The following is a 26,826-nucleotide window of genomic DNA, read 5'->3' on the forward strand; positions in this document are numbered from 1 at the left end:
ATGCTTGACAGTTTAATTTGAATCCCATTAAAATAAAATTTAATGTGTTTCGCCTGACCCTTCATGTTTTCTCTAAAGAATTGTACTTGTCTTACAAATTCTGCCCGGGTAATCAAACATAAGAGCAGAACTGCGTGTTTTCTTATTTACTAAATAAAAGTAGGGCTGTCAATTTCAAAATAAGAGCAAGTAAATAAAAATAAAGTATTGTGTGTTCAAATAAAGTGCTTAACTTCAGAATAATTCTATGAAAAAAAAGTAACAAAATACAGATACTTCATGTTTTGATCATATGGGTAGAAGCAAAATCAGGCATTGTAAACATGCGTTATACATAGGTTGAAGGGTTTTCCAGAATTTTGAGGTCAACTTTGGGGGTGTGTATTATACACGATAAATTACAGTAACCAGTTTCACTATAAAATAAAAGCCTAATTGTTTTAAAACGACGGTTACTTGCCCACCTATAAAGCTGGAAATCATCTTCTGTGAACACATCCTGGATATGTTCTCCAAAATATCTGGAAACAGTTTCCAGATGCAAACAAATCCAGTTAGAGATCATATTCAGAATGGGGGACAAAAACATGCAGTCATTATGTAAAAGAGGAGAGGAGGTGGGATCTCTTAACATAAATTAAACATTCAAGCATGCATGGGTCAGTCATGAGAGGAGTGCTTTCCCGGCCCGGTACATAGTACTATTCATGTCCATCTCCTTTAGCTGAGGAACCTCTACAGTAACGGGTGAGGGGTCGGAACGCAATACAACTATGATTAAAATCACCCAAGTTTTGCTTCTGAGAATCCTACATCAGTCACCTCCCCTTTGGGATGACATGATAGGAGGTGGGCATGTATCGTGGAAGAAGGTAAGACGATCCCAATTAAAATCAGGTTTTCTTGGCAGTAACAAATTGTGGGTATGGGTCAATGGACCTGAAGGTGAAAGCTCATAGGAAACAGAAAATGAGCAAAACTGATGACTACTCGGGAGAACATATTCCAGCAAACACTGTATATTACACTAGACATTCAGGGAGTCAAATACATAAAACAATCCACTAAGAACAATTTGCAATAGTGTCCCACCTGTAAATGTTGACAAATTGCTGCCCCATTGATAATGCTCCTGAGTGCAGGTCCAAGATGGAGGCCTTTTAAGGTCAAAACAAACAAGAATTAGCGTGAAAACATTTCAGCAGATGCATGGCACAGTCATTGTTGCAAACCATCCCCCCTTTACCCTTTAATAGATATCAACATTAACTCCATTAGGACACTGGTGTTTTTTACATCGTTTATTTCCCACAGAAGTCACCGTGTTGCTACTTGATAAATTGGCCTATCAGTGGCTAAGAACCAGGCTTGTTAGAGGATAAAGAAGGGGATATAGGACATGACAGGGACATCCAAATAGCTTGCAATATATAGGGGAGGATATAAAAAGTCTACACACTGTGCTCAAATGCCAGGATTTTGTGATATAAAAAAGAGACCAAGATAAATCATTTCAAAACTTATTCCACGATTGTGACTCAACTGAAAAAAAATATAGGAAGCAAAATAAATACTTTTGAGATGGGAGTTATTTCCATGTCACAAATAGCTTAACTTCCTGGTAAACATCTACATACATACTGTACATTTACATGCAGAAACATAAGGTTCTATAATTTAAATGGCCTTGGCTTCACATTAGAACAGAGGTGTCAAACTCAAGGCCCAAGGGCCAGATCCGGCCCTCCAAATCATTTTCTGTGGCTTGCGAAAGCAAATCATGAGCGTCATGTTTCTTGCTAAAATACCAAAATTGCAAATTGTCTGCAATTTTAAAAACAATGAGGTATTTCTCGCTTTTTGGCCTTTACCGTTTTATTACCTTTTCTGTTTTTAAAATAAATTGAATAACACAGTTTTTACTGGCTTCTCAAAACTGCTACTATGTAATAATATGAGATGAGCACACATTTATATGGGTTCACAGTAATAACGGCCCTCCGAGGTAAACCATAACTACGATGTGGCCCACAACAAAAATGAGTCTGACACCCCTGCAGTTGAAGGTTGTATGTCCAAGGATACAATCAGGACCCCTACCATGGTCATGTGACCTTCAGTCAAAATGGCCGATGAGCACGTTGGTCAAAAAAGAAATCTTCTGAAGAATGTACCATTGAGTGAAACTCCTATTTTGTGCTTCTCTCTTTTTTTTTAATTTTTTTTTATTTTATTATTATTATTTTTTTTAAAGAACAACTTTGATGGACATAGAAATTGCTGATCATGAGTGAAAACATCTAAAAGGCATGAGGTCCTAAAGTTGGACGTAGAACTTGCTGACTAATGGTGACTCATGTTCCTCAGAAGCAGAAGGTTCTATCTCAAATTTCACCTTCTAATATCTCTGAGTCTTGGAAGCAATAAATCATGGCTGCGATATATTAAGGCACTCTTCTACAGTCAATAATTATTCCACACAGAAGACTAATGGAGAACTCTCAAAGCATGACAGATCCGAATAGTGAAATATTCAAGCTCTGTTTTCTCCAAATGTGTAAAAGTGGACACAGAACTAGCTTATTCCAGGACAAAGTCTCAAAGTGGAAGTTTTTGAAAGTGTTATCCTTCACTAAAGACGCAACAATTTCTAGTGCGGTGGTCTCAAGAGTGGAGCTACTGTTTCATCATCTGGAGAGGAGCGACCTGAGGCTGACCAGGAACCTAATGTTGAGCCCTCCTCCAACATAAATACTATAAATTATTAGGTTAAAAACTTGCCGGTGGAGATGGCTATTTGACTTCTGTTCTTGTGTCAGATACAATTCAAAAACCAGGGTCTTGGCCTTTATATGGAACTGAAGACATCTACCTGCGGCCCTTCATCTGTTTAAATGGACTCTTAACATTGTGCAGCACCAAAAATGTTGCCCACACCATTGCAGCCTGGTCGATCGTGAAAGGGGGATCCCCCCCATCTGCAGTCCCTTATCAAGGTTTCTTTTTTCCCCCAAATGGTGTTTTGAATTTTTTCTTGCCCGATTGGGGGTTTAGATCAGGGGATGTAGTCAATCATTGCTAACTGTGAGCCTGTGAAGCCTTTTGAGACTATTTTATGATTAAAGGCTATACAAATAAACTTGACTTGAATAGACAAATTTGACTTTTCAACTAAATACCCTCAAAATGTTAATTATTTCCCTGACAGAAAAACAGCGTCATTCCTGAATATTTGAAGCATGTAACAGGTAAGAAGTCCTCTAACCTCCTAAAGCTAACTTGTGCCAAGTTTCAGTCAAAAGGAATTTATTTATTTATTTTTTTTAGCTTTAGGATAATAATCCATCAAAGTTTAATGTAGAGAAATGGCGTGGAACCAATATGGACATACTGGGGCCAAATCATATTCTGTTCTAAGCAGGTATTTCCAATCCCAAAATGTATTACAATAACATAATTTATGAGATGAGGAAAAAACCAAAATTAGTAGAGAGGAGTGCTGACTGCGCATTGTGCAGAACCATTAAAGTTCCTCTCGTTTTATTTGACAATATACTCACTCCTCCCTCTGATCCAGCCAGTTGAAGTCCCCTCTCAGCCAGCCTGTATCAAAAAAAGTATTAAAATAGATTTACTCTTCCTATAAAGGCAGGGGAAGTAAATGGAAAAAAAGAAAAACAACTGAGAAATAGAAATTACACAAGCTGCTTTCTGTTTGATAGTATTCACCTCCTGAGGAGCTGACCTTCCTCCCTTGTCACCACACTGTCCACGACAGCACGGCCACACTTCTGAGGGGTGCATCCTGAGAAAGGAGACAAACACAGTGAGGAATGAGGAACTGAAAATTAATCGTAGCTTATCAACATAAATCCCCACTGAAATTGTTGAGCAGAAAGAAAAACCTGGGAAGGAGTTTACAGTGTATGAGTTCCACTAATTACCGTCATTTCTCGTGCACCTATGTGTAATACGCACCCCCAAAGTTGACCTCAAATTTATGGAAAACCCTTCAACCTATGTATAATGCATTTTTACAATGCATGATTTTGCTTCTACCCATATGATCAAAACATGAATTATCTGTATTTTATTAGTTTTTTCAAAGAATTATTCTGAAGTTAAGCACTTTATTTGAACACGTAATACTTTATTTTTATTTATTTGCCCTTATTTTGAAATTCACAGCCCTACCTTTATTTAGTAAATAAGAAAACACACAGCAGGGCTCATGTTTGATTGTCCTGGGAGAATTTGTAAGATGGGTACAATTCTTTAAAGAAAACATGAAGGGCCAGGCAAAACATATTTAATTTTATTTCAATGGGATTCAAATTAAACTGTAAAGCATTTCAGAAAAGCATTATCATTAAACAAAACATAACCATCAAGAAATTAATTATGGTTGTTGTTCAGTCATCAGTCATATTTAAAACAACAAAACAATATTTCACAAATTATGCCAGGGTATGTAAACTGTACATATATGCAGTCATACGTACCCCTGTCATATTGGAATTAAAGTGTACATATTTTTCATAAACTCTAGATGGTGGCATACATTTATAAAATGTGAAAGATTTTTCATTTTCCCCTACACCTATATATAATGCGCACTATTGACTTGACATTTCTTGGGGGGGAATGCGCATTATACACAAGAAATTGCAGTAGTCACAAAGACATGGGCCAGTCTGAAAGGATTTGCCTTGTGCAGAATTGAAGAGAGAACATATCCTGCCCACCACATTATCGACCCAAATGTGGAAAGCGGGACTTATTGCAGGAGAGATGTCGTTCTTTTTCATGTGCCATGTTAAGGCCTGGTGGTAATTTCTCAGTGAACATAAGAACAACAACATAAATGTTGATATTAATGTTGTTCCTCAGCAAGAATTTCATTGGTGTGTTCTCATTTTTTAAACATTAAATGAACTGATGGGAAAAAATAAATTTATGTCTCCACTGAAAAATCTCATTTACAATTAATGTCCCACATATGTGGGACTATTTTGTAGTATCCATCCATCTTATATACTGCTTATCCTCACTAGGGCCGCAGGTGTGCTGGAGCCTATCCCAGCTGGCTTCAGGCAAGAAGGGGGGGTGGGGGGGGGGGGGGGGGGGCACCCTGGACTTGTTGCCAGCCAATTTAGAAGTAAATCTCCCTTTCATACAATTGCATTTGGAAGAGGAAATAATGGCGCAAGGGGAGGACAATTGCTTGGCTTGCATGCTTGCCGCTACAATACTTGACTATCGACACCATTTCTAGAAATAGAATCCTGCATGTCTGGTACAAAAGATCAACTGCATATCATAATCCAAAACATCACAAGTGCCAGTTGTGATTTTGAGGCACATGCCACTCAGCTTTGATAATTGGGACAATCATGATACTTCACAATTAAAATATTCAAGTGTGGTCTTCCTAAAGGCATGATTCTGAAATATTTTCAAAATGTGAGGACCAGCAAATCAATTAAAAGTTATAACTGTTCTTTCCAGAGCAGCTTCAATTGAAAAAGGAAACCGCACATAAGATAATATAACACCCCATTTAATTTTTTAATTACAATTGGTTAACTACTTGAACAAATCCAGTAAATGACTACAAGGAAAGAATTGTAAAATCATCCAACCTCTGACATCCAGTAATCATCGACACTAGTCTCCAATTAATCTAAAGCTCTCTGCACGCTAAGCGACACGTCCAAAACGTTTTCATGAGTGTCCGACGGTCGGCCACTTGTTATGATGCAATTCAAAATTTGAATTGCCACTGCACGGGAATGAAACTTTGAAGACATAACAAACTGACAATTAAAAAAAAAAAAAAACGCACATCAGGCTGCGACATAAATCCTTTATGAGTGGTGGTCCGATGAGCCAAGTTGTGGTGACCATCAGGTTCAATGATTACAGATACAAAGAGATTAATTTTTATTTCTCTTATATGAATACATTTTTTAAAAAGCCCCTCTTTGAATAGTTATGTTGGAACAAATTATTATTATTATTTTTTTTTTTTTACCGGTTTTGATTTTTAACCTATTCAATACTATGTCTTGGCATTGTATCGCTACTCTAATATACAATCAGAATCAATTTTATTGTACATTTGTAAATTGTACATAATTTTTTTATACAGTAGTGTAGAGAGTTATTTGTAGACGGACACATTAGAAGAAATATCAGGTTAATTGATATTTTAAGCGAGTTACAGGAGTAAATTTCAAAGTCAACAAAAACATGACGCTCAAATAAAATTAAACGTGGTTTCTCGCATACATTTAGCCGGAATAGTTTGACTTTGAATGCGTTGCTGCAGCAGCCTCAACAGCAAAAGTAAATGGCATAATAATGGCAGTGCGGTAAAATGGCTTGATCGATTTAATGGATAAATCTCTAAATATTAGGGGTAAAAAGCAAGAACGTACGGTTGAGTGATCTGGCCTAAAATTTATAATCATAGTATAATAAATCGAATCCCTTCACAGTAATAGTACATATTATAACATAAATTCCATCCATCCATTTTCTGAGCCGCTTCTCCTTACAAGGGCCGTGGGCGTGCTGGAGCCTATCCCACCTATCATCGGGCAAATGGCGGGGCACACCCTGAACTGGTTGCCAGCCAATCGCAGGGCACACATAAACAAACAACCATTCGCATTCACATTCACACCTACGGGCAATTTAGAGTTGTCAATTAACCTAGCATGCATGTTTTTAGGATGTGGGAGGAAACCGGAGTGCCCAGAGAAAACCCACACAGGTACGGGGAGAACATGCAAACCCTGGTCCTCAGAACTGTGAGGCAGACGCTCTAACCAGTCGATCACCGTGCCGCCATAACATAAATTTAAGTGTAAAAATGTAATGTAAGTAAAGAAATAGTTTACATATTATCAATCAATAGAAAGAAGAAATAAATATTATAAAGAATAAAAGTCTTTTGGTCATATGTGAAGACTATAGAATGGGGAGAGGGAGGAGAATTTGGTCTTGCAAATGCAGTGGGCTATGTTGGAGAGTGAATTGAAAAAGGGTTGTGTTTCTTGTTGCTGCTGTTTTTCTGCCCTGACATCACACTACTCACAGAAATCTCTCTGGCATCTGCGACACAGCCGCAGTGCAGCCGTTGACTAAATCAGGGTATCAACTGTACCAAACCTGTACCACTTGGCAGTCATTTTAAATCAACATAATGCTGATTGAGTACCTCATAAAGGTGCCTCAAACATTTGTCATGGGTTGCTTTCTACTTTATAGAGTTGAATACTGAACTGATCATTTAAGGTTGGTAATAATTACCATCACCTTTTCCTGAGGGCAAAAAAATCTGGTATCTATTTGGGGAGAGGCATTTGTTTTATGAGGTCGACCACCTGGTGCCAAAATGAAGCATGGTATCTATTGGAATTGAGTTGTCAGGTGTGCTTAGACCAGGGTTGGGCTAACCTTTTGGCTCAGGGGCCACGTTGACTTTTAAAATTTGACAGGCGGGCCAAGCCAGAACTAGATGCTTACATATAAAAAAAATTATATATTAAAAAAAAAAAAAGAAAAAGGCATTGTAGTGTTAATACTTAGATTTACTTTTAACGGGAACAGTGTTCTTTTGTTGATCACCTTTTTTGCCAGTGCATCGAAGTCTGGTGTTAGATTTGTTGTGGCAATTCTCTGAACACATCTGAGGTGTTCATCACTCAGCTGGGAGGTTTTGTTGGTGTTCATCACACTAAAAGTTTGTTCACACGCATATGTAGAGCCAAACACCACCAGCATCCTCTGTGCCAGCTTCCGGATTTTTGGAAATTTGTCTGCGCTTAAAAGCATAAAATTCATCCAGTTTGAAAGTTGAACTTCTCTTTTAAGACGCATCACATTGGAGATCAACCAGTTCCATCTTGAGCTCCCGTGGTGCTGTTTCAGGCGCTTGTGTGACTGAATTTTGGATGGCAATTTGTCAGATAAAGGTGTTTTACTGAGCTTGCAAGGTTAATTTTAACCGCTGAGCCGTAGCCATCGGTTCCTGCCTTGATTGACTGTTAGCATAATCAGTATGCTTGGTAGAAAAGTGACAGCTGATGTTATATTCCTCTAAAACCGCACTGGTTTCTTAACAAATTAGACATACAGCCTTTGACTGGACTTCAATGAAAACGTATTTAGTAGTCCATTCTATATTAAACACTCAGCACTCACTGTCGACTTTTATTTTCTTTGGTTCACTCATGGTTGAATAAGGGTAGCCGAGTAAAAACAGCCAAAGTCAAGTCAATGTATCACTGTACCTACTGCTCTACCTGGTGGAACCACTGGGCATTACAGCACAACCTGGTGGAACCACTCGTGATTACAGGACAAGGTCAAATGAATGTAGTCATGATTTTGATATGATTTGGCCAATTCTGTACCAATCTTTGGCGAACCGGATTGAAATGATCAACGGGCCGGATGTGGCCTCTGGGCCGTAGTGTGCCCACCCCTGGCTTAGTCCATTACTATTTACATTATTCCCTTGGCTACATATGAGCACATTGCAGTGCTGCACCAAGGGCATTAGTAATTTTACGGACGACATCGCAGGGGTTTTACTCCGCTTATTAGAATTTGCACAGGTGGCCAAGTGGTTTGAGGTGTGCAACACAAATATTGCGTGAAAAGTTATGACTCAAAAAAATTGTTCTACCAGTGATGAACATGTGGGTGGGAGAAGACAGCATGCGGGAGTTTTGTGTGCCAGTTATTCAAGGTGGAGTTTGGAATGAGGCAAGACCAAGATGAGTGAACCTCTCCTGGAAAGCGAGTGAGAACACCACAGCAGGTGTCGAGGTGAAACTGCTGCCACATTAGACTGGATGAAAGACAGTTGGTGGATTTTTTAACATCGTCAATCGCACCTCAGTATGTATATGTTGATCCTAACGCGGTATCATGTATTCTCATACGTTTCGGCGCTGGGGAGCAAATATATTTATCAAATTGTCAAATAAATCAGAGAGATGAGGGGCAATAACCATTTTTGTGGAATAATCACATTTTAATTGCAAATACTCGTCAATTTGGAATGGCTATTTGCAATGGTACATCAACATTGCACAATGCAGTACACTTAAACTGACTTTTAAACTCTAAAATAAGAGAATTGTGTTTGATGTATAAACACAGAAACCCCCAAAAAATTTCACAAATCCATACAAAACCATACATCAATTAAAGTAATTACATTATTTCATGGATAAGGTTAAAAATACTTCAAATGACACATTGTACTTGAGGTTCTCAATTACCTTTAATGACGCATTTTTGATTGACAGGTTATGTAACATTTTTCATCATTTTGCTTTATTTACAGTCAAACCTCTTGCACTTGTTCTGGAATGCAAGTCGTCTTGCCTTACAGTCACTTTACGCATTACTGTTTCATCTGCCTACATGATTGAAGCAAGGGTGTTCCTGAAATGCCACTGCTTGTTATCTGTTCCACGTTTGCTTTTTTGTGTCAATTTCAATGAAAAATACCAATTGACCAGAAATGAACTGAGGCAGTAATTAAATCTTGGTTGGCCAGTGTTCGAGAGCCAACTAGGTCTAGGAGGTTGCTCGTGGAATCAAATCAATTTGTAACTTCCAGACACATCATAAACTGTAATCCAAAATTTAGAGTCATGATTTTGACCTCATTCCATTCCAGTCACGAAAGCCTCACCTGGGTAGCGTTTGTAGTTCTCGTAGTCCTCAGAGCACTGGATGATGTAGACTCTGGGCTCGGGAAAGACATGCTCACGCTGGCTGACCAATGTTTCTGTTATGTCACTATCAAAAGAAAAGACATACAGCCAAGTAGCTGCACCACACAAACAAAGAGTAACCAGCAACAAAGTGGTTAGCCCTCTGGAAGTCCACCAAGCTGTGCCGTGCCGCAGTGCGTTACCCCTGATGAAGGGAGGGAGGAAAAAGATCAGATACATAAACCATTACAGTAACACGCAAAAAAAAAAAATGTCAACCACCCAATAGTTGGAAAATATATGATTGTCGCTAATTTCAAAATATAACACCATCAAACGGAGCCAGTTACTCATATTTACACGAGCTATTGACAGTTTATTTAAAATGCATGATTTCTTTACATTTTTCAGCAATACAATAATTAAAGTAATAATACAATAACGTAGTTCTTAAAAAAAAAAAAAAGTTATGACTCAATGTGGAATTATCTGTCTGTTCATTTAGTTAACTTAATGAAGAAAAACATTGGGTACTCCCATGCATTCATCTACCTTAAATTCAAATGAAAACAAGCTGGTGTAATACATTTTGAGTATTTATAAATTGTATTTATTTATTTTTTGATATCACGGTCTTGCCGTCGAGGGTATGGATAAAACATTTGCAGTCCTCGTGATCATCCAAGTTTCAAGTAGAATATCAGATCCATGTCCCACTCGGCAGCAAAACAAGGTGTGCTCAAGCGGCTATCTGTTGTGTAGATTTAACAACTAGACGAACTTTTATAAGCTAATAAAAGTTACACTGAACAACAGTGGGTCATTCAACGATTCAGCATGTGTCATGCTGAATTGTACTTTGCCTGGAAAGAAGTACCTTTGGTTTACACAAGCCACAAATTGTTTGATTGGCTCACCTTTTGATTTTCTTCCCTATCTCAGTAGAATTGAGGCCTTTAGCGTTTCTCTGTCGTACCGGCGCCATTAAAATTCTAGCTTTCTAAAAAAAAAAAAAAAAAAAAACGCGGTCATGCACTGGTATTGCCGTTGCCTTCGTTCCCTGCTACACTCACCGCGCCACTTGCTCCCAAATCTTTTTTCCATTTCCGGGTTAGCACGCGTCAGACATCATGATTGGCTGGGTTGAAGAGAAAGCTGCTGTTTCATTGGACAACGTGTCGTCCATTCAAGTTGTACGTCACCGAGTATGCGGACATGATCCAAACAAACAGTACCCTATTTTATAGTTCTTTATCGGATAAGGTATATATAACAGCCTATCTTGACATACTTATTCCTGCTTACGTGCATACTTCAGTGGCTCCTCAGTGATCTGCCCAACAGGTAAGTGGTCATTTATAAACGGCAAAACACAAACCCTGTTTTATTTCTTTTAAATCCAACACTGCTGCCCAGGTCAACATGAATAATCCACCGTGGCCCAACGGAAAGAAAGTCGTTCACTTGGATTTGAAAGGTGCCCCTCCGAAAGTGGAATACCTTTACCAGGTAACTCCTCACACACAAATAATTTGCATGTAAAGCCGTTATCATATTTGCCTTTTATTCTCACCCTGAAGCTGATAGAATGCTTCTCTCGACTGGGTGCCGATAGCCTGCTCGTGGAATATGAGGACATGTTTCCTTATGAGGGGGCGCTCAAGCTGCTGCAGGCCACAGCACAACCTGCATATAGGTTCAACCGGAAAATGCTCATTTCTTGACTTGAATTTATTGACCTGGTATGCTGAAGTTAATTGTAATCAATATTACTGTTTGTGCAATTCTGTGTTTTGTCAGCCGAGATCTGATATTATCCATGCAGAAAGTTGCACAATCTAAGGGAATGGAGGTCATACCACTTGTGCAGACTTTTGGCCATATGGAGGTATGGCAGACATTGTGTTGCTGTGATACATTCTCTGCATAATTTGCTACTGTAGTCTGTATTCTTCTCCATGCTGCAGTTTGTGTTGAAGCATCGACCCATGTGGAGCCTGAGAGAAGTGTCAAACTGCGTGGGCACTCTCAATCCCCACAAGGAAGAAGGACTTAAGCTTGTGATGGAGATGCTGAGGCAGGTGGTGGAGCTGCATCCAGGTCTAAAAACACTGCATATAGGTGCAGATGAGGTAATGTAAACAAAACATTATTTTGTTCATTCTCAGGTATTGGCAATTCTCTTATGGCTTTGTATTTAACTTAAGGTTTACATGTTGGGTGAAGGTGAGATGTCAAAATTGTGGTTGGCTTCACCGGGACACACCGTGGAACAACTTTTCTTGACTCACGTTGTATCCGTGGTAAAGTACATCAAGCAGGCGTGGCCTCATATGACCATCATCATGTGGGACGATATGATGAGGGGGATGAGTCACGACACCCTGAAAGGTTCGTTGGAGTTTGCATCTTAAAAAGGAATTCAATGTAAGAAGTACTTTTGTGTCAGATGTCTGTCATAATGCAGTGAAGGTTTGATCAATACAATACAATATTATCAGTGTACAAAGAATTTGGAGTAAAATGAATGGGAAATATGTTATGACAATTCCAATTTGTATACAATTACGCAAGCAAAAAGAAAGTGGAAGTTAAACACTACTAAAATAAATTAGTATGTGTATGACGCTTACATGCTTAACAAATGTTTATGCCACAGCTGCCCTAAATTACCAAAATCATTTTTTCCATGTCACTTTAATGGTTGATACACCATCATGCAGACATTCTTTTACTGAAATAAGATTCTTAATTCTGGAATATAATTATTTTTGTTGTACATGATTTTTCATATTTCCTATTTCAGAAAAAAAGAGAGAAATTCACTGTTCTAGTAGCTTCCAGAATGGAAACATCCAGACTTGCCGTCTAACTAAAAATATTATAAACAAGAAAAAAGCGTACATTAAATATTTTTAAAATAAGAATAAGGTGCAGAGCGATCAATGTACAAAATATTAACACTACAGAGTTGAGGGAATAATATGAGCATTTCCCTCCCAGGGTGGAATTCAAAAGCTGAATGGCATGGGGACAAGGGATTTCCTCAGTCTGTCAGTGGAGCAGGGCAGTGACAGCAGCCTGTCATTGAAGCTGCTTCTCTGCCTCGAGATGGTGCTGTGCAGTGTATGTTGTGGATTGTCCATGATGGACAGAATCTTGTTCAGCGTCCTCCTTTCTGCCACTGATGTCAGGCTGTCTAACTCTGTTCCCACGACAGAGCCTGCCTTCCTCCTCAGTTTGTTCAGGCGAGAAGCGTCCTTTTTCTTGACGCTGCAAACATGAGGGTGCTCCACCACAAACTGGTAGAACATATGCAGCGTCTCTTTGCAAATGTTAAAGGAAGTCCGTTTTCGGAGGAATTAAAGGCGGCTCTGTCCCATCCTACACACTGCGGTAGCGTTGGCAGTCCAGTCACCAGTACAATCCAGCTGCACACCCAGGTACAGTATTTGTACTTTGGTACAACTGCCATGCTGTCACCTTATTTGTAAACCAGTTCCGGGTGGGGCCTAATTGTGATCAAGTCCACCACCACTTCCATTGTCTTAGTGGTGTTCAGGTGCAGGGTGTTGAAAGCGAATCAGGTGAAAAACGTCAGAATCAGTGTCCTGTACTCCTCGTCCTGTCCACTCCTGACACAATACATCCAACAATCGCAGTGGGGATGTTCTATTCTGTGTTGTTTTCTTCAGAGGGGAAGGGGTGCAGGATTCAGAGGTGTGAATGAGATACGACTGAACTAAACCTGTTGAAAAACTGGTTCATCTGGTTTGCTCTTTCAACATCCCGATTAGCGGTGGCACCTCTCTTGGAACTGATGCTGTTCTTCATCCCAACCCATACCTCCTTCATGGTGTTGTTCTGTAGCTTCTGCTCCAACTTCCTTTTGTACTGCTCCTTTGCCTCCTTGAGCTGGGATCTTGTTTCTTTTTGGAAACGCTTGAGCTTGTGGATCACCGTCTTTTAAGGCTTTCTTCTTCTGAGTTGATGTAGTCAGTAATGCAGTCTGCAACCCCATCCAACTTCCTACACTGAGACCCTTGTCCCTGTGTGTTGTTACACATGCAGTACATCCCAGTTGTTTTTTTTTCGTTTTGTTTTTTTCCCAGTAAATTTTCTTAAGCACTGTATAGATATTCAAAGGCTAGTATTTTCATTGGGCACCTGGTTAATAATTCTGGTACACTGTTAATCAAATACTACAGCCCCACCTCAAAGTTTCGATTTTGATAATTTATTTTTAAAGACAGAATTCATAGCAGAGCTGTTGAAACTTGAAAACTTTAAAAGTAGATAAATGGGAATATATGGGAAATTACATGAATTAATGGAAATAAAGTACAACCCCAATTCCAATGAAGTTGGGAACACAACGATTTGCAAATTATGTTCAACCTATATTTAATTGAATACACTACAAAGACAAGATATTTAATGTTCAAACTGATAAACGTGCACGACGTCCACAATTTCCAAAAACAATTTGAAGTGTAGTCCACACTTCAAATTGTTTTTGGAAATTGTGGACCGACCACAGAACACTTTTCCACTTTGCATCAGTCCATCTTAGATGAGCTCGGGCCCAGAGAAGCCGGCAGCGTTTCTGGGTGTTGTTGATAAATGGCTTTTGCTTTGCATAGTAGAGTTTCAAGTTGCACTTACGGATGTAGCGCTGAACTGTGTTTACTGACATTGGTTTCCCATGTTGTGATACCCTTTACACATTGATGTCAGTTTTTGATGCAGTGACGCCTGAGGGCTGCGATTGGCTGGCAACCAGTTCAGGGTGTACCCCGCCTCCTGCCCGATGATAGCTGGGATGGGCTCCAGCACGCCTGCGACCCTAGTGAGGAGAAGCAGCTCAGAAAATGGATGGATGGATGGATGGATGAAGCCTGAGGGATCGAAGGTCAAGGGCATTTAATGTTGGTTTTCGGCATTGCCGCTGACATGCAGTGATTTCTCCAGATTCTCTGAACCTTTTGATTAAATTATGGGCCATAGATGATGAAATTCCTAAATTCCTTGCAATTGTACGTTGAGGAACATTGTCCTTAAACTGTTCGACTATTTTCTCATGCACTTGTTCACAAAGAGGTAAACCTCACCCCATCTTTGCTTGTGAATGACTCAGCAATTCAGGGAAGCTCCTTTTATACCCAATCATGGCACCCAACTGTTCCCAATTAGCCTGTTCACCTGTGGGATGTTCCAAACACTTGTTTGATGAGTATTCCTCAACTTTCTCAGTCATTTTTGCCACCTCTCCCAGCTTTTTTGGAACGTGTTGCAGCCATAAAATTCTAAGTTCATGATTATTTGCTAAAAACAATCAAGTTTATCAGTTTGAACATTTAATACATTGTCTTTGTAGTGTATTCAATTAAATATAGGTTGAACATGATTTGCAAATCATTGGATTCTGTTTTTATTTACATTTAACACAACGTCCCAACTTCATTGGAATTGAGGTTGTATGTATTAGGGGAATATAAATGTTATTGAAAATTACTGGGCCACAGGGGGTCCTCATTTCAAAACGATACTGACATGCGACATTTTGAGATTACGAATAGACACAATGAATCTAGTTTCTGCAGAGGTGCAAGAATATGCTGTCACATTGCCAAGAAGATGCTCAATCTGGATTGTTTTATATTGATTTAGAATTGTGTTTGATTTAATTAATTTACTGACTTTACTACTGTCGTAGCGTAGTGATTGGCTGGGAACCAGTTCAGGGTGTGCCCCGCCTCCTGCCCAATGATAGCTGGGATAGGCTCCAGCATGCCCGCGACCCTAGTGAGAAGAAGCGGCTCAGAAAATGGATGGATGGATGGATGGATATTGTCATTCAAATATGTAAAAAAAATATATTAAAACTGAAAAAAAAAAAAAAACTAAATCAAATAAATACATTTTAAAAATGTTATTTTGACTCTCCGACTGCATCAGGATAGTCTAGTGATAGACTATGTGGAGTAGACGCGTTCTGATTTACATACAAATGTGGGTTACTTCACCAGGCACAGAATTCCGCCGTAAAATGAGGACATCCCTGTATATATACAGTATATATATGATCTATTGTATCAAAGTTTAAAGTAGGAAGTAATAAAGTTGAATGTTTGACATATTATTATCTGTTTTGCTATCCATGATGCAGCTAGTGGTATTGTAGGACTAGTCCAACCGATGCTGTGGGATTACACCCCTAATCTGGATGTGGAGAAAACTGGTATGAACTGTAATTTTGCTATTTTGTAAATCAACAACTGGTATTGCGTAACAATGCCATAATTGTGAAGATTGTTGGTCCTCCAGATCAAGATATGATGCAGTGTATGTTGTTATGGATTTTATTGATGGATATACAACTTTCTTGAATAGTCTTGTTGCTGGAGAAGTACTACAGTGCCGGTATGCAAGACATGTGGGCGGCCAGCTCCTTTAAAGGCTCCACCAGTGTTCACACCAATGTACCAAGCACACAGAGACACGTAGAGAACCACTTGCAATGGTTAAAAGTGGCTGCATCTGTATCCTCTGTCTTAAACATTCGGGGTATTGCCATGACAGGCTGGCAAAGGTAAGACGTTTTTCACATGACCTTTATAGCATCGTAACCTCATCTACACGTGTACAAAAGCTCATTAGGTACACAATGATGACATTGTGTTTTCCCAATGTCAGGTATGACCACCTCTCAGTGCTGTGTGAGCTCATGCCTGTGGCTCTTCCGTCACTAGCAGCTTGTCTCCAAACACTTATCCATGGCCAGTTTAGTCTTGAGGCTGAGAACCAAGTGACTAAAATGTTGGGTGTCTCCTCTGTAGAGGCAGAGTCCATGGGAAGGTGAGGCGATAAACTTAATTTTAATTAAAACAGACATACATGTTAATTCCCATTTCACTTTTTGTCTCATGTTGTGTTTAGCACGTTTGATGATGCCACCCTGTTCCCGGGAAGGAAACTAGCGGAGTCGATTGTGGAACTGGATTCACTACTTTGCGTTGAGGACATAAGGTCTTTTGAAACAAATATGTGAGTTGCTTGGTTAAACATGGGCAGTAGCCTAGCACGTTTGCCTCATAGTTCTGATCTCTGGGGTTCAAATCTTGGCTCAGACGCTCCTGTGTAGCCTTTGCATGTTCTGCCTGCGTTTGCGTGGGTTTTGCATTGCATTACGTTTAGTTTAGCTACGATGTGTTGTTATTCTTCGCTCTGTAAGATTAATGTAACATTCTAAACTGTCCACTGTTGTGTGAATGTGAGTCTCACCAGAGAAAGGAGGGAGGAAATGACTGTGCTCAAGTGCAAAAACCAAGGGCCCATTTCCATAATGGGTTACCACAGAGTACACTTATCTGAAACACTTTGAACTTGGAGTCTTTGCTTAAAGAGTTATTCAGAACCACTCTCAAAGCAACTCCGAGCAAGGAGAAATCAAAAACCTTTATCTTAGTGAGGAGGTGGAGTTGACACCATTTTCAAGAGTGAACTCTTATTGGTTGTCCCCCAAAAAAACACAGCGTGAGAGGGCAGGGTGTGCAGTGGCTCAGTTACATGAATCAGCACTGACCCCTCGAAATAGAGTGAAAAGTGACCTGTAATTCTTGATCCTTGGGGTATTTTAACAGAAGCATGTTAAGGCACCTGGAAACTGTTTTAAATTGTGAATTAAATGTGTAATATATCTCCCTTAATATAAACATTTTCTAATGGTACACTAACTCATAAAGCTGCCATCAATCACTCCAACTCCAACAAATAAAAACAATTCAGAGCCTGCAAAGTGTGGAAGTCATTTACATAAGACTGCCACATGGTATTTATAAGATTAAGAACTCCTCAAATTATTTCTGTGATCATTTTCTGACAGAAGCTGTGACCCCAATCATTGGTGTCAACAATTATCTTACTGATAACACCTAGAACATTCTATGAACATGCAAAGTCCTGAGCTGAGTCAAATCTGAACCTCTTGACTGTGAGGCAGATGTGCTAACCACACGACCCACTTCAAATGTTTTGTCAGCCATTGTGTGTAGCAGATCCTCTGTAATTTTAGATCTTGTGGCCATTTTGTTTTGTGGTTAAGATTATTATTGTCTCTGAAAAGTCCTGCTCTGCATTCCTAGCATGTTAAGCGTAGGGGCATTTTTAAGGGTTAAAATCCTTTGGGAAAAGTTTTTCTCTTTACAATGAATCAACTCTCATAATTGTAGCTAACCCTGCATTTCATAGAATGATTGGGCATGGTTTTTCCAGAAATTAGTCATTTGGATAGATCTACACTTAGCACTGTGATTCTTTATGGATACAAACCCAGGTCCAGAAGGACACATTGCAATGAGTTTGGTGTTGAAGAAACTGCACACACCCCAGACCTCAACCCATCGAATATCAATGGGATGAACTACAATGGACAATTACAATGCAATTACAGCTTCTTGTCTCACATCAACTCCCACTGAAACAAGTCTTAGAAGGAAGTCTTCCCAGAAAAAAAGGAAGCTGCAAACGGGTCGATCAACCTGAAATTTTGTTTTCCAGGATGAGGTGTCCAATGTGCATGCCTCCAAAATACATACTTTTCTAGATACCAACAATGTAGTAATTATATTGACTTCTAAATGGTTAAATTAAGTCTGTATGTAACCTCAGGTATGTACGAGGATGGTTCAGTCCCTACCACAGATCAAGAAGAATGGCAAATCCTCTAATCACCGTGCAGATTCAGAGTCAAGCATCAACGTAAGCAAACACTTCTCATGTTACACGTTGGACACAATCTTTTCTTGCATGTGAAATGTGTTCTGATCACGAATACTTCACAATCTTGTCTCCCAAGGTATTTGGCTCTATTGCAACAGAAGATAGATGTTGTAAGGGAGGAGATGATCCATCTTTATCCAGATTCAGCAGCTCAAGAGTGGATAGATGAACATGTTAGCCCAGTGATTGCCCCCCTTCAGAGGATTATAGATGAAATCACAGAATGCACAATAGAGATAGTTCCAGAGAACCATTTTTCATCTCAGCACTGAATAGTTTTTTTATGTATAAGATGCATTTTAATAAAGACAAACAAGAAAATGTTGATTTTTGAATACAAAACATATGATTCCAGAAAATATAAAAATGAAAAAAAAAATCTAATCCAACAGTAGAAACAAAAATATTTTCAAGTGGTTTTAAGTAACTTGTTTGGATTTCACTACAGCCCTGATTTAGAATACACAGTCAAACAAAAATATTAATGTATTTGGTTCACAAAAGACTGGCAACAAACGGTGAAATTCACACACAATTTACTGTAGGTTGAGTCATGGAAATTTTTCATGGGTGATTACTGTTGGTACATGGATTCATCCTGGTTGCCAGCTGTATGAGTATAAACAACCAAAATGTGGTTGGTCCCGTAAATTGTGCAAACAGCCTTTTCAGTTGACATACATAATAAATACCAAACTGTTCAGTAGGAAGGCACAGTAAATCTGCAATGTGGAGTGTTTTGTAATAGTAATTAGATCATAGTTGTTTTAACAGTGTAAAACGAATAGAAATAAGTCACCATACTCCCAAAATAGAATACAGCTAGATATTTTCCTTAACTGTCACTACTAACATTCTGTTAAAAAAACATGCATGTAATTTATTTAAAGTTAGTAAGTGAGCATACCAAGCAATGAAAGCATCTCAGTAACCTTAGCCACTGTTACTCCTTAGCGGTGGCATCATCCCAAACTCAATTTCAAAGTAGATGACGTAGAGGTCAAGCTTTTTCTTTTCCATCCTCTGAATCACTGCTGTTATCCAAAAAATCTGCTTCCTCCTCTGCATACTCAGCCATTTCCTTCTGCTGCCGGCGCTCCTCCATCCCCATAAAGCGCTTCAGCAATGCAGCTATAGCCTCCACATCACTGATGAGTATCACGAGGAAAAAAGTAGAGCATTAGATTAGATGTTCTCACACTTAGATGTAATTTAACTGTTCAGTTTTTTAATCATAACAACAACATACTTGCATTGCAAATGCAGAGTCTATGCCCACAAAACTGACGTTTAGTGAAGTACCTGAGGTCATGTGTGATTCGTTGCGGAGTGTCTAATGCGAGATCATTACAGCCTCCCCAAAAAAACAAGTGTTTTTTAATAAGGAAAATAGCATTCTATAATATTAAACTTTACTGTACAAAAATTAATAAGGTATTTAAATAGAAATGTAAAGAATTAAATAGCTTTTGCATCATGGTAACTCATTTTGATTCTGTGGCTCCTGGTATATGCGTCTTGGCCACCTGTGGGCAGTACAACAGACATGGCTATACATGGAGACGGTCAAAACTCTTCAGTAATCTGCAGTAATATTTGTCATTTTTTTGCATTGCAATTGCGTCTGGGCCTATTGTTATATTATCTGTCTACATATGTCGCTCCACTGTTTGTGTTCAAACATCCGTTGCTTAAAATGTTATAACACTGTGACAGCGATGCTATTCATTACCCTTTCTGTTGCATTTTACAACCCCAATTCCAATGAAGTTGGGACGTTGTGTGAAACATAAATAAAAACAGCAAATCATGTTGGACCTATATTTAATTGAATACACCACAAAGACAATATATTTAATGTTCAAACTGAAAAACTATTGTTTTTAGCAAATAATCATTAACTTTAATTTTATGGCTGCAACAGGTTCCAAATAGCTGGGGCAGGGTCATGTTTACCACTTTGTTACATCACCTTTTCTTTTAACAACATTCAAAAAACGTTTGGGAACTGAGGGCACTAATTGTTGAAGCTTTGTAGGTGGAATTCTTTCCTATTCTTGCTTGATGTACATCTTAAGCTGTTCAATAATCCGGGGTCTCCGTTGTCGTATTTTACGCTTCATAATGCGCCACACATTTTCAATGGGAGACAGGTCTGAACTGCAGGCAGGCCAGTCTAGTATCCGCACTCTTTTACTACAAACCCACGTGAAGAATGTGGTTTGGCATTGTCTTGGTGAAACAAGCAGGGGCGTCCATGAAAAAGATGTTGCTTGGATGGCAGCATATGTTTCTCCAAAACCTGTATGTACCTTTCAGCATTAATGGTGCCTTCACAGATGTGTAAGTTACCCATGCCATTGGCACTAACACGGCCCCATACCATCACAGATGCTGGCTTTTGAACTTTGCGTCCATAACAGTCCTGATGGTTCTTTTCCTCTTTGGCCCGGAAGACACGACATCCACAAATTCCCAAAAAATTTTTAAATGTGGACTCATCGGACCACAGAACACTTTTCCACTTTGCGTCAGTCCATCTTAGATGAGCTCGGGCTCTGGGCCTCCGGCGGCGTTTCTGGGAGTTGTTGATAAATGTATTTTGCTTTGCATAGGAGAGTTTCAAGTTGCACTTATGGATGTAGCGCCGAACTGTATTTACTGAGATTGATTTTCTCACGCACTTGTTCACAAAGAGGTGAACCTCGCCCCATCTTTGCTTGTGAATGACTGAGCAATTGACTGAAGCTCCTTTTATACCCAATGATGACACCCACCTATTCCCAATTAGCCTGTTCACCTATGGGATGTTCCAGTCTTTTTTGCCACCTGTCCCAGCTTTTTTGGAACGTGTTGCAGCCATAAAATTCTAAGTTAATGATTATTTCCTCACAATAAAGTTTATCAGTTTGAACACCAAATATCTTTTTTGTATTCAATGAAATATAGGTTGAACATGATTTTCAAATTATTGTATTCTGTTTGGCGGCACGGTGGCTGACTGGTTAGAGCGTCAGCCTCACAGTTCTGAGGACCCGGGTTAAATCCCCGGCCCCACCTGTGTGGAGTTTGCATGTTCTCCCCGTGCCTGCGTGGGTTTTCTCCGGGCACTCCGGTTTCCTCCCACATCCCAAAAATATGCATTGATTGGAGACTCTAAATTGCCCGTTGGTGTGACTGTGATTGCGAATGGTTGTTTGTTTGTATGTGCCCTGTGATTGGCTGGCAACCAGTGTACCCCGCCTCCTGCCCGATGATTGCTGCCGACCCTAGTGAGGAGAAGTGGCTCAGAAAATGGATGGATGGATGTATTCTGTTTTTATTTATGTTTAACACAATGTCCCAACTTCATTGGAATTGGGGTTGTACATTGTTTGTTAGCATTAAGCTAAGCAGACTTTCCTAAGGCCGGAGCCAAGATTCAAACCCTGAACCTCAGAACTGTGAGGCAGATATGCTAACCACAAGTTCACCCAAAATCACGCATGCGTACTGTAGTCGATTAACTGTCCATAGTTATGAACGGGAGTGTGAGTGTAGTTGTTCGTGTATGTGTCTGTGATTGACTGGCGACAAGTCATGTGTGCACCCTGCCTCTCTTGTATGACCTTAGAGATGTTCAACTTTAAAGGTATATTGTATTAGTGTGTTCATCGTAAGGATCTACCTTCGCCCCCCGAGTGTGGCACTCTGCGTCAGGGGGTAGGAGAAACCTGTAGCCAGGCGCAACATAAGGAGGTAGCCTTTCCCCAAATATCGAACCCTTTCTTCTTCAACGCAGACATCATGCAGATGCCTCAAGTCCAAGACAACTTAAAAGGAGAGGAAGGGCAAAGCATTTATTTTGGATTTGCGTTTCTACGCTCCCAAGTGAATAACTAAACCTCTGTCATTACTTACCTTTCTCTTGCCCCTTTTTCCATAGTGTCAGAACTAAAGTGTACAAGCTAATGGTTTTGAGTTGAATCTCATTGTTAGTTTTGTCAAACACTGCCTCTTCCCATTCTTCCATGTTCTGAATGGCCACAAACAGACAGCCGGTCACATAGAAGAGCTTCCACAAGATGCTATCTTTGTAGAAAACATAAAATAAGACATAAGTTAAAAAAAATAAAATAAAATTGTCATGTAATCCTGTAAAATTGAGATTTTGAACCTGTACTGTAGTAGGCAGCTGCGAACCCAATGGATGTCATCCCTGGAGAAAATGGAGGTAAGAAGAGACATTTTTTTATGTTCATTGGGGATACATTTACAATCCCAATTCCAATGAAGTTGGGACGTTGTGCTAAACATAAATAAAAACTGAATACATCCATCCATCCATCCATCCATGAGCCGCTTCCACTCACTAGGGTCGCGGGCGTGCTGGAGCCTATCCCAGCTATCAACGGGCAGGAGGCGGGGTACACCCTGAACTGGTTGCCAGCCAATCGCAGGGCACATATAAACAAACAACCATTTGCACTCACATTCACACCTACAGGCAATTTTTTGTTGTCAATTAACCTACAATGCATGTTTTTGAGAAGTGGGAGGAAACCGGAGTGCCCGGAGAAAACTCACGCAGGCACGGGGAGAACATGCAAACTCCACACAGGCGGGTCCGGGGATTGAACCCCGGTCCTCAGAACTGTGAGGCAGACGCTCTAACCACCGTGTCACCCATATTTTCATATATATTGTAAAACACAATGATTTGAAAATCATGTTCAGCCTGTATTTAATTGAATACACTACAAAGACAAGATATTTAATGTTCAAATTGATAAACCTGATTGTTTTTTAGCTAATAATCATTAACTTTGAATTTTATGGCTGCAACACGTTCCAAAAAAAACTGGGACAGGTGGAAAAAAAGACTGAGAAAGTTGAGGAATGCTTATCAAACACCTGTTTGGAACATCCCATAGGTGAACAGGCTAATTGGGAATAGGTGGGTGCCATGATCGGGTATAAAAGGATCGTCCCTGAATTGCTCAGTCTTTCACAAGCAAAGATGGGGCGAGGTTCACCTCTTTGTGAACAAGTGAGTGAGAAAATAGTCGAACGGTTTAAGCACAATTTTCCCCAACGTACAATTGCAAGGAATTTAGGGATTTCATCATCTACGGTCCATAATATCAAAAGGTTCAGCGAATCTGGAGAAATCACTGCATGTAAGCGGCAAGGCCGAAAAATTGAATGCCCGTGACCTTTGATCCCTCAGGCGGCACTGTATCAAAACCCGACATCAATGTGTGAAGGATATCACCACATGGGCTCAGGAACACTTCAGAAAACCAATCTCAGTAAATACAGTTTGGCACTACATCCGTAAGTGCAACTTGAAACTCTACTATGCAAAGCAAAAGCCATTTATCAACAACACCCAGAAACGCCGCCGGCTTCTCTGGGCCCAAGCTCATCTAAGATGGACTGATGCAAAGTGGAAAAGTGTTCTGTGGTCCAACGAGTCCACATTTCAAATTGTTTTCGGAAATTGTGGACGTCGTGTCCTCCGGGCCAAAGAGGAAAAGAACCATCCGGACTGTTATGGACGCAAAGCTCAAAAGCCAGCATCTGTGATAGTATGGGGCTGTGTTAGTGCCAATGGCATGTGTAACTTACACATCTGTGAAGGCACCATTAATGCTGAAAGCTACATACAGGTTTTGGAGAAACGTGCTGCCATCCAAGCAACGTCTTTTTCATGGACGCCCCTGCTTATTTCAACAAGACAATGCCAAACCACATTCTGCATGTGTTACAACAGCGTGGCTTCATAGTAAAAGAGTGCGGGCACTAGACTGGCCTGCCTGCAGTCCAGACCTGTCTCCCATTGAAAATGTGTGGCGCATTATGAAGCGTAAAATACGACAACGGAGACCCCGGACTGTTGAACAGCTGAAGCTGTTCATCAAGCAATTAGTGTCCTCAGTTCCCAAACGTTTATTGAATGTTGTTAAAAGAAAAGGTGATGTAACAAAGTGGTAAACATGACCCTGTCCCAGCTATTTGGAACGTGTTACAGCCCTAAAATTAAAGTTAATGATTATTTGCTAAAAACAAAGTTTATCAGTTTGAACATTAAATATATTGTCTTTGTAGTGTATTCAATTGAATATAGGTCGAACATGATTTGCAAATCATTGTATTCTGTTTTTATTTATGTTTAACACAACATCCCAACTTCATTGGAATTGGGTTTGTATTTCATTTAACTATACAAATAAGAAAAATATGTACCGATAAAAAGAGACCAGGAACGGATGCCGGGGTTTCTCTTCAGGTGCAGCATTGTAGAGCTGCGCTGCTCTACAACCATGTATCCCATCTAAAACAAGGGACAAAAACATGTTGGTTCAAACTACAGACTCACCTTGAGAGACAGAACATTGTTGCTTTTTATATATATATATATATATATATATATATATATATTTTAGGCTTTACATGATCAGGCTTTTTGGGGCCGATCAGCGAGTTTAAAAAAAAAAAAAAAACGATTACGATGGAGCAATGTGTCTATTTAAATGACTTGTTCATTTACTGCATATACTTGTGTACTGTATACTGTATACTGAGTCTCTTAAAAAATATCTTGTGAAGTCATGTATTGTAATCAGTCAGGTCAAACCAACATTACAACATGACAGAAATAATGCGTGCTAATTTACCAATTAAATTACTTTATTGGAATTAAATGACTTCACACACACCAAAACGCGCTTGATTCGACAGAACGCTGGCATGTTCACGTACAACCATTAGTGCAAGCACTAGCTTGCTAGGCTACATAACGTTTTGTTGCCTGCTTGCGAGCCATATTGTATTAAAACTACGTTAACATATCTCAAGCAGTTCTTGAATTAAAGTCCTCTCCCGAACACCGGTCACCACCAGCACACGGTTTTCCCCATTTTGTTCTTAAAATTCACAAGACGCGATCCATTGTTATTGTTGTTGTCGTCGCCGCGGTAACGTGTATCCAGTCGGCTTTGAGTTGAAAAGATAAAGCCCAGTGATCGTAAAAGACGGGATGCGGTGGTAATGGAATACAACATTTTATTGCAGTAGTCTGACATAGTGCAATCGTGAAAGACCAAATTTGTCTTGTAGTCTGATGCACGCATTACGTTTTGTCTGTCTCAGACGTGTTGTCTGTCCCACACCGCTGACATGTTTTTTTTTTAAAATAACTTTATTGGCTGTCAGATATTTACAGTATGACATCAAAAGACATGCAACAAGGCTAAAAATAAACCAGCTTTTGGATTCAAATATAACGTACACGATGGTGACGCGGAATAAATGTCTTTTGTGGAGCCGATCAATGTCATCATTGATCAGATCGCCGAATAATTACATTAAAGCCGATCAGCATAAAATGGTCATTATCGGCCGATACCGATCAAATCGGTGTAAGGTCTAATATTATATACACACACACGGAACAAAAACATAGACGCAACACTTTAACTTTTGCTCCCATTTTTCGTGAGCTGGACTCAAAGATCTAAAACTTTTTCTGCATACACAAAAGGCCATTTCCCTCAAATATTGTTCACAAATCTGTCTATATCTGTGTTAGTGAGCATTTATATATATGTATATATATGTATATATATATATATATATATATATATATATATGTATATATGTATATATATATATATATATATATATATATATATATATATATGTATATATGTATATATGTATATATATGTATGTATATATATATATATATATATATGTGTATATATATATATATATATATATATGCATATATATATATATCTATATATCTATATATATATATATAGGTATATATGTAAACAGTATATTGTCATATTTTCCAAAATAAATTATTGGTCATTCTAACATTACATGTTCTTATCTATCGGTTTTAGAAGCCAATTCTTCCGTTTAAATTACAACTCCTCACCAAATATAGCAGTACTGAGTGTATTGTGTGAGGCTTTTCTTCAAAATGTAACCATTTTGAGCGTTGTAAATATAAAATTGTACCAGGAAGCACAACAAGTAAACAAGATGCTGTACAACAACGTTAACTCCTTTCATTGCCTCAAAAAAACACCAAATACCTTACCTTAAATAACTAAATATACGTCGGCTTTCTCCCCCCCCCCCAAAAATTTTTTTTAAAATATATAAAATGAAAAGGTGTATTACACTTGGTGAATAAATAAGGAAGTTCTACTCGTGTAATTGTACTGTCTTGAATGGCCGATACTTCCTTCCTGGATGCTTGTCGGCTGATTGGATGGTTCACTTCCGCTGCGCTTCAAAATAAAAACTA

At 39.2% G+C, this 26,826-nt stretch overlaps 3 protein-coding genes across 4 annotated transcripts in view; 1 reads left to right on the forward strand and 2 right to left on the reverse strand.

Moving 5' to 3' along the window:
- The window catches only part of uts2r2 (urotensin-2 receptor 2), a 26,132-nt gene extending 15,317 nt beyond the window's left edge, over positions 1 to 10,815 (reverse strand). The window contains exons 1-6 of the mRNA XM_061663914.1: positions 10,658 to 10,815; positions 9,719 to 9,945; positions 3,730 to 3,805; positions 3,561 to 3,603; positions 1,093 to 1,157; positions 465 to 521 (exon numbers count right to left, since the gene is read on the reverse strand). Coding sequence (XP_061519898.1) covers positions 465 to 521; positions 1,093 to 1,157; positions 3,561 to 3,603; positions 3,730 to 3,805; positions 9,719 to 9,945; positions 10,658 to 10,725 — 536 coding nt within the window. The 5' untranslated portion in view covers positions 10,726 to 10,815. The remainder of the gene's footprint in view (positions 1 to 464; positions 522 to 1,092; positions 1,158 to 3,560; positions 3,604 to 3,729; positions 3,806 to 9,718; positions 9,946 to 10,657) is intronic.
- Positions 10,816 to 10,956: 141 nt separating this feature from the next.
- Positions 10,957 to 18,857, forward strand: hexd (hexosaminidase d). Of its 2 annotated transcripts, XM_061706621.1 has the most exons (12): positions 10,957 to 11,084; positions 11,157 to 11,249; positions 11,321 to 11,436; positions 11,541 to 11,628; positions 11,708 to 11,872; positions 11,948 to 12,131; positions 15,910 to 15,981; positions 16,134 to 16,332; positions 16,437 to 16,598; positions 16,680 to 16,787; positions 18,411 to 18,500; positions 18,598 to 18,857. In XM_061706621.1, the coding sequence occupies exons 2-12, from the start codon at positions 11,163 to 11,165 to the stop codon at positions 18,791 to 18,793; spliced, it is 1,467 nt and encodes a 488-aa protein (XP_061562605.1). In that variant the 5' UTR covers positions 10,957 to 11,084; positions 11,157 to 11,162; the 3' UTR covers positions 18,794 to 18,857. The 2 variants fall into 2 exon arrangements, with proteins under 2 accessions (XP_061562605.1, XP_061562606.1); XM_061706622.1 differs by lacking the exons at positions 10,957 to 11,084; positions 11,157 to 11,249 and having other exon boundaries at positions 11,344 to 11,482; positions 11,566 to 11,628.
- Positions 18,801 to 26,771, reverse strand: LOC133418187 (cytochrome b-245 chaperone 1 homolog). The gene is made up of 6 exons (XM_061706623.1): positions 26,617 to 26,771; positions 24,750 to 24,837; positions 22,678 to 22,719; positions 22,422 to 22,592; positions 22,189 to 22,333; positions 18,801 to 19,669 (listed from the first exon to the last, which is right to left on the reverse strand). Exons 2-6 carry the CDS (start codon positions 24,835 to 24,837, stop codon positions 19,522 to 19,524), a joined length of 594 nt encoding a protein of 197 aa, XP_061562607.1. The 5' UTR covers positions 26,617 to 26,771; the 3' UTR covers positions 18,801 to 19,521.
- Positions 26,772 to 26,826: the final 55 nt, after the last annotated feature.

This window comes from Phycodurus eques, chromosome 19, assembly GCF_024500275.1.
Source record: "Phycodurus eques isolate BA_2022a chromosome 19, UOR_Pequ_1.1, whole genome shotgun sequence".
In the NCBI taxonomy this organism is placed as follows: domain Eukaryota; kingdom Metazoa; phylum Chordata; class Actinopteri; order Syngnathiformes; family Syngnathidae; genus Phycodurus; species Phycodurus eques.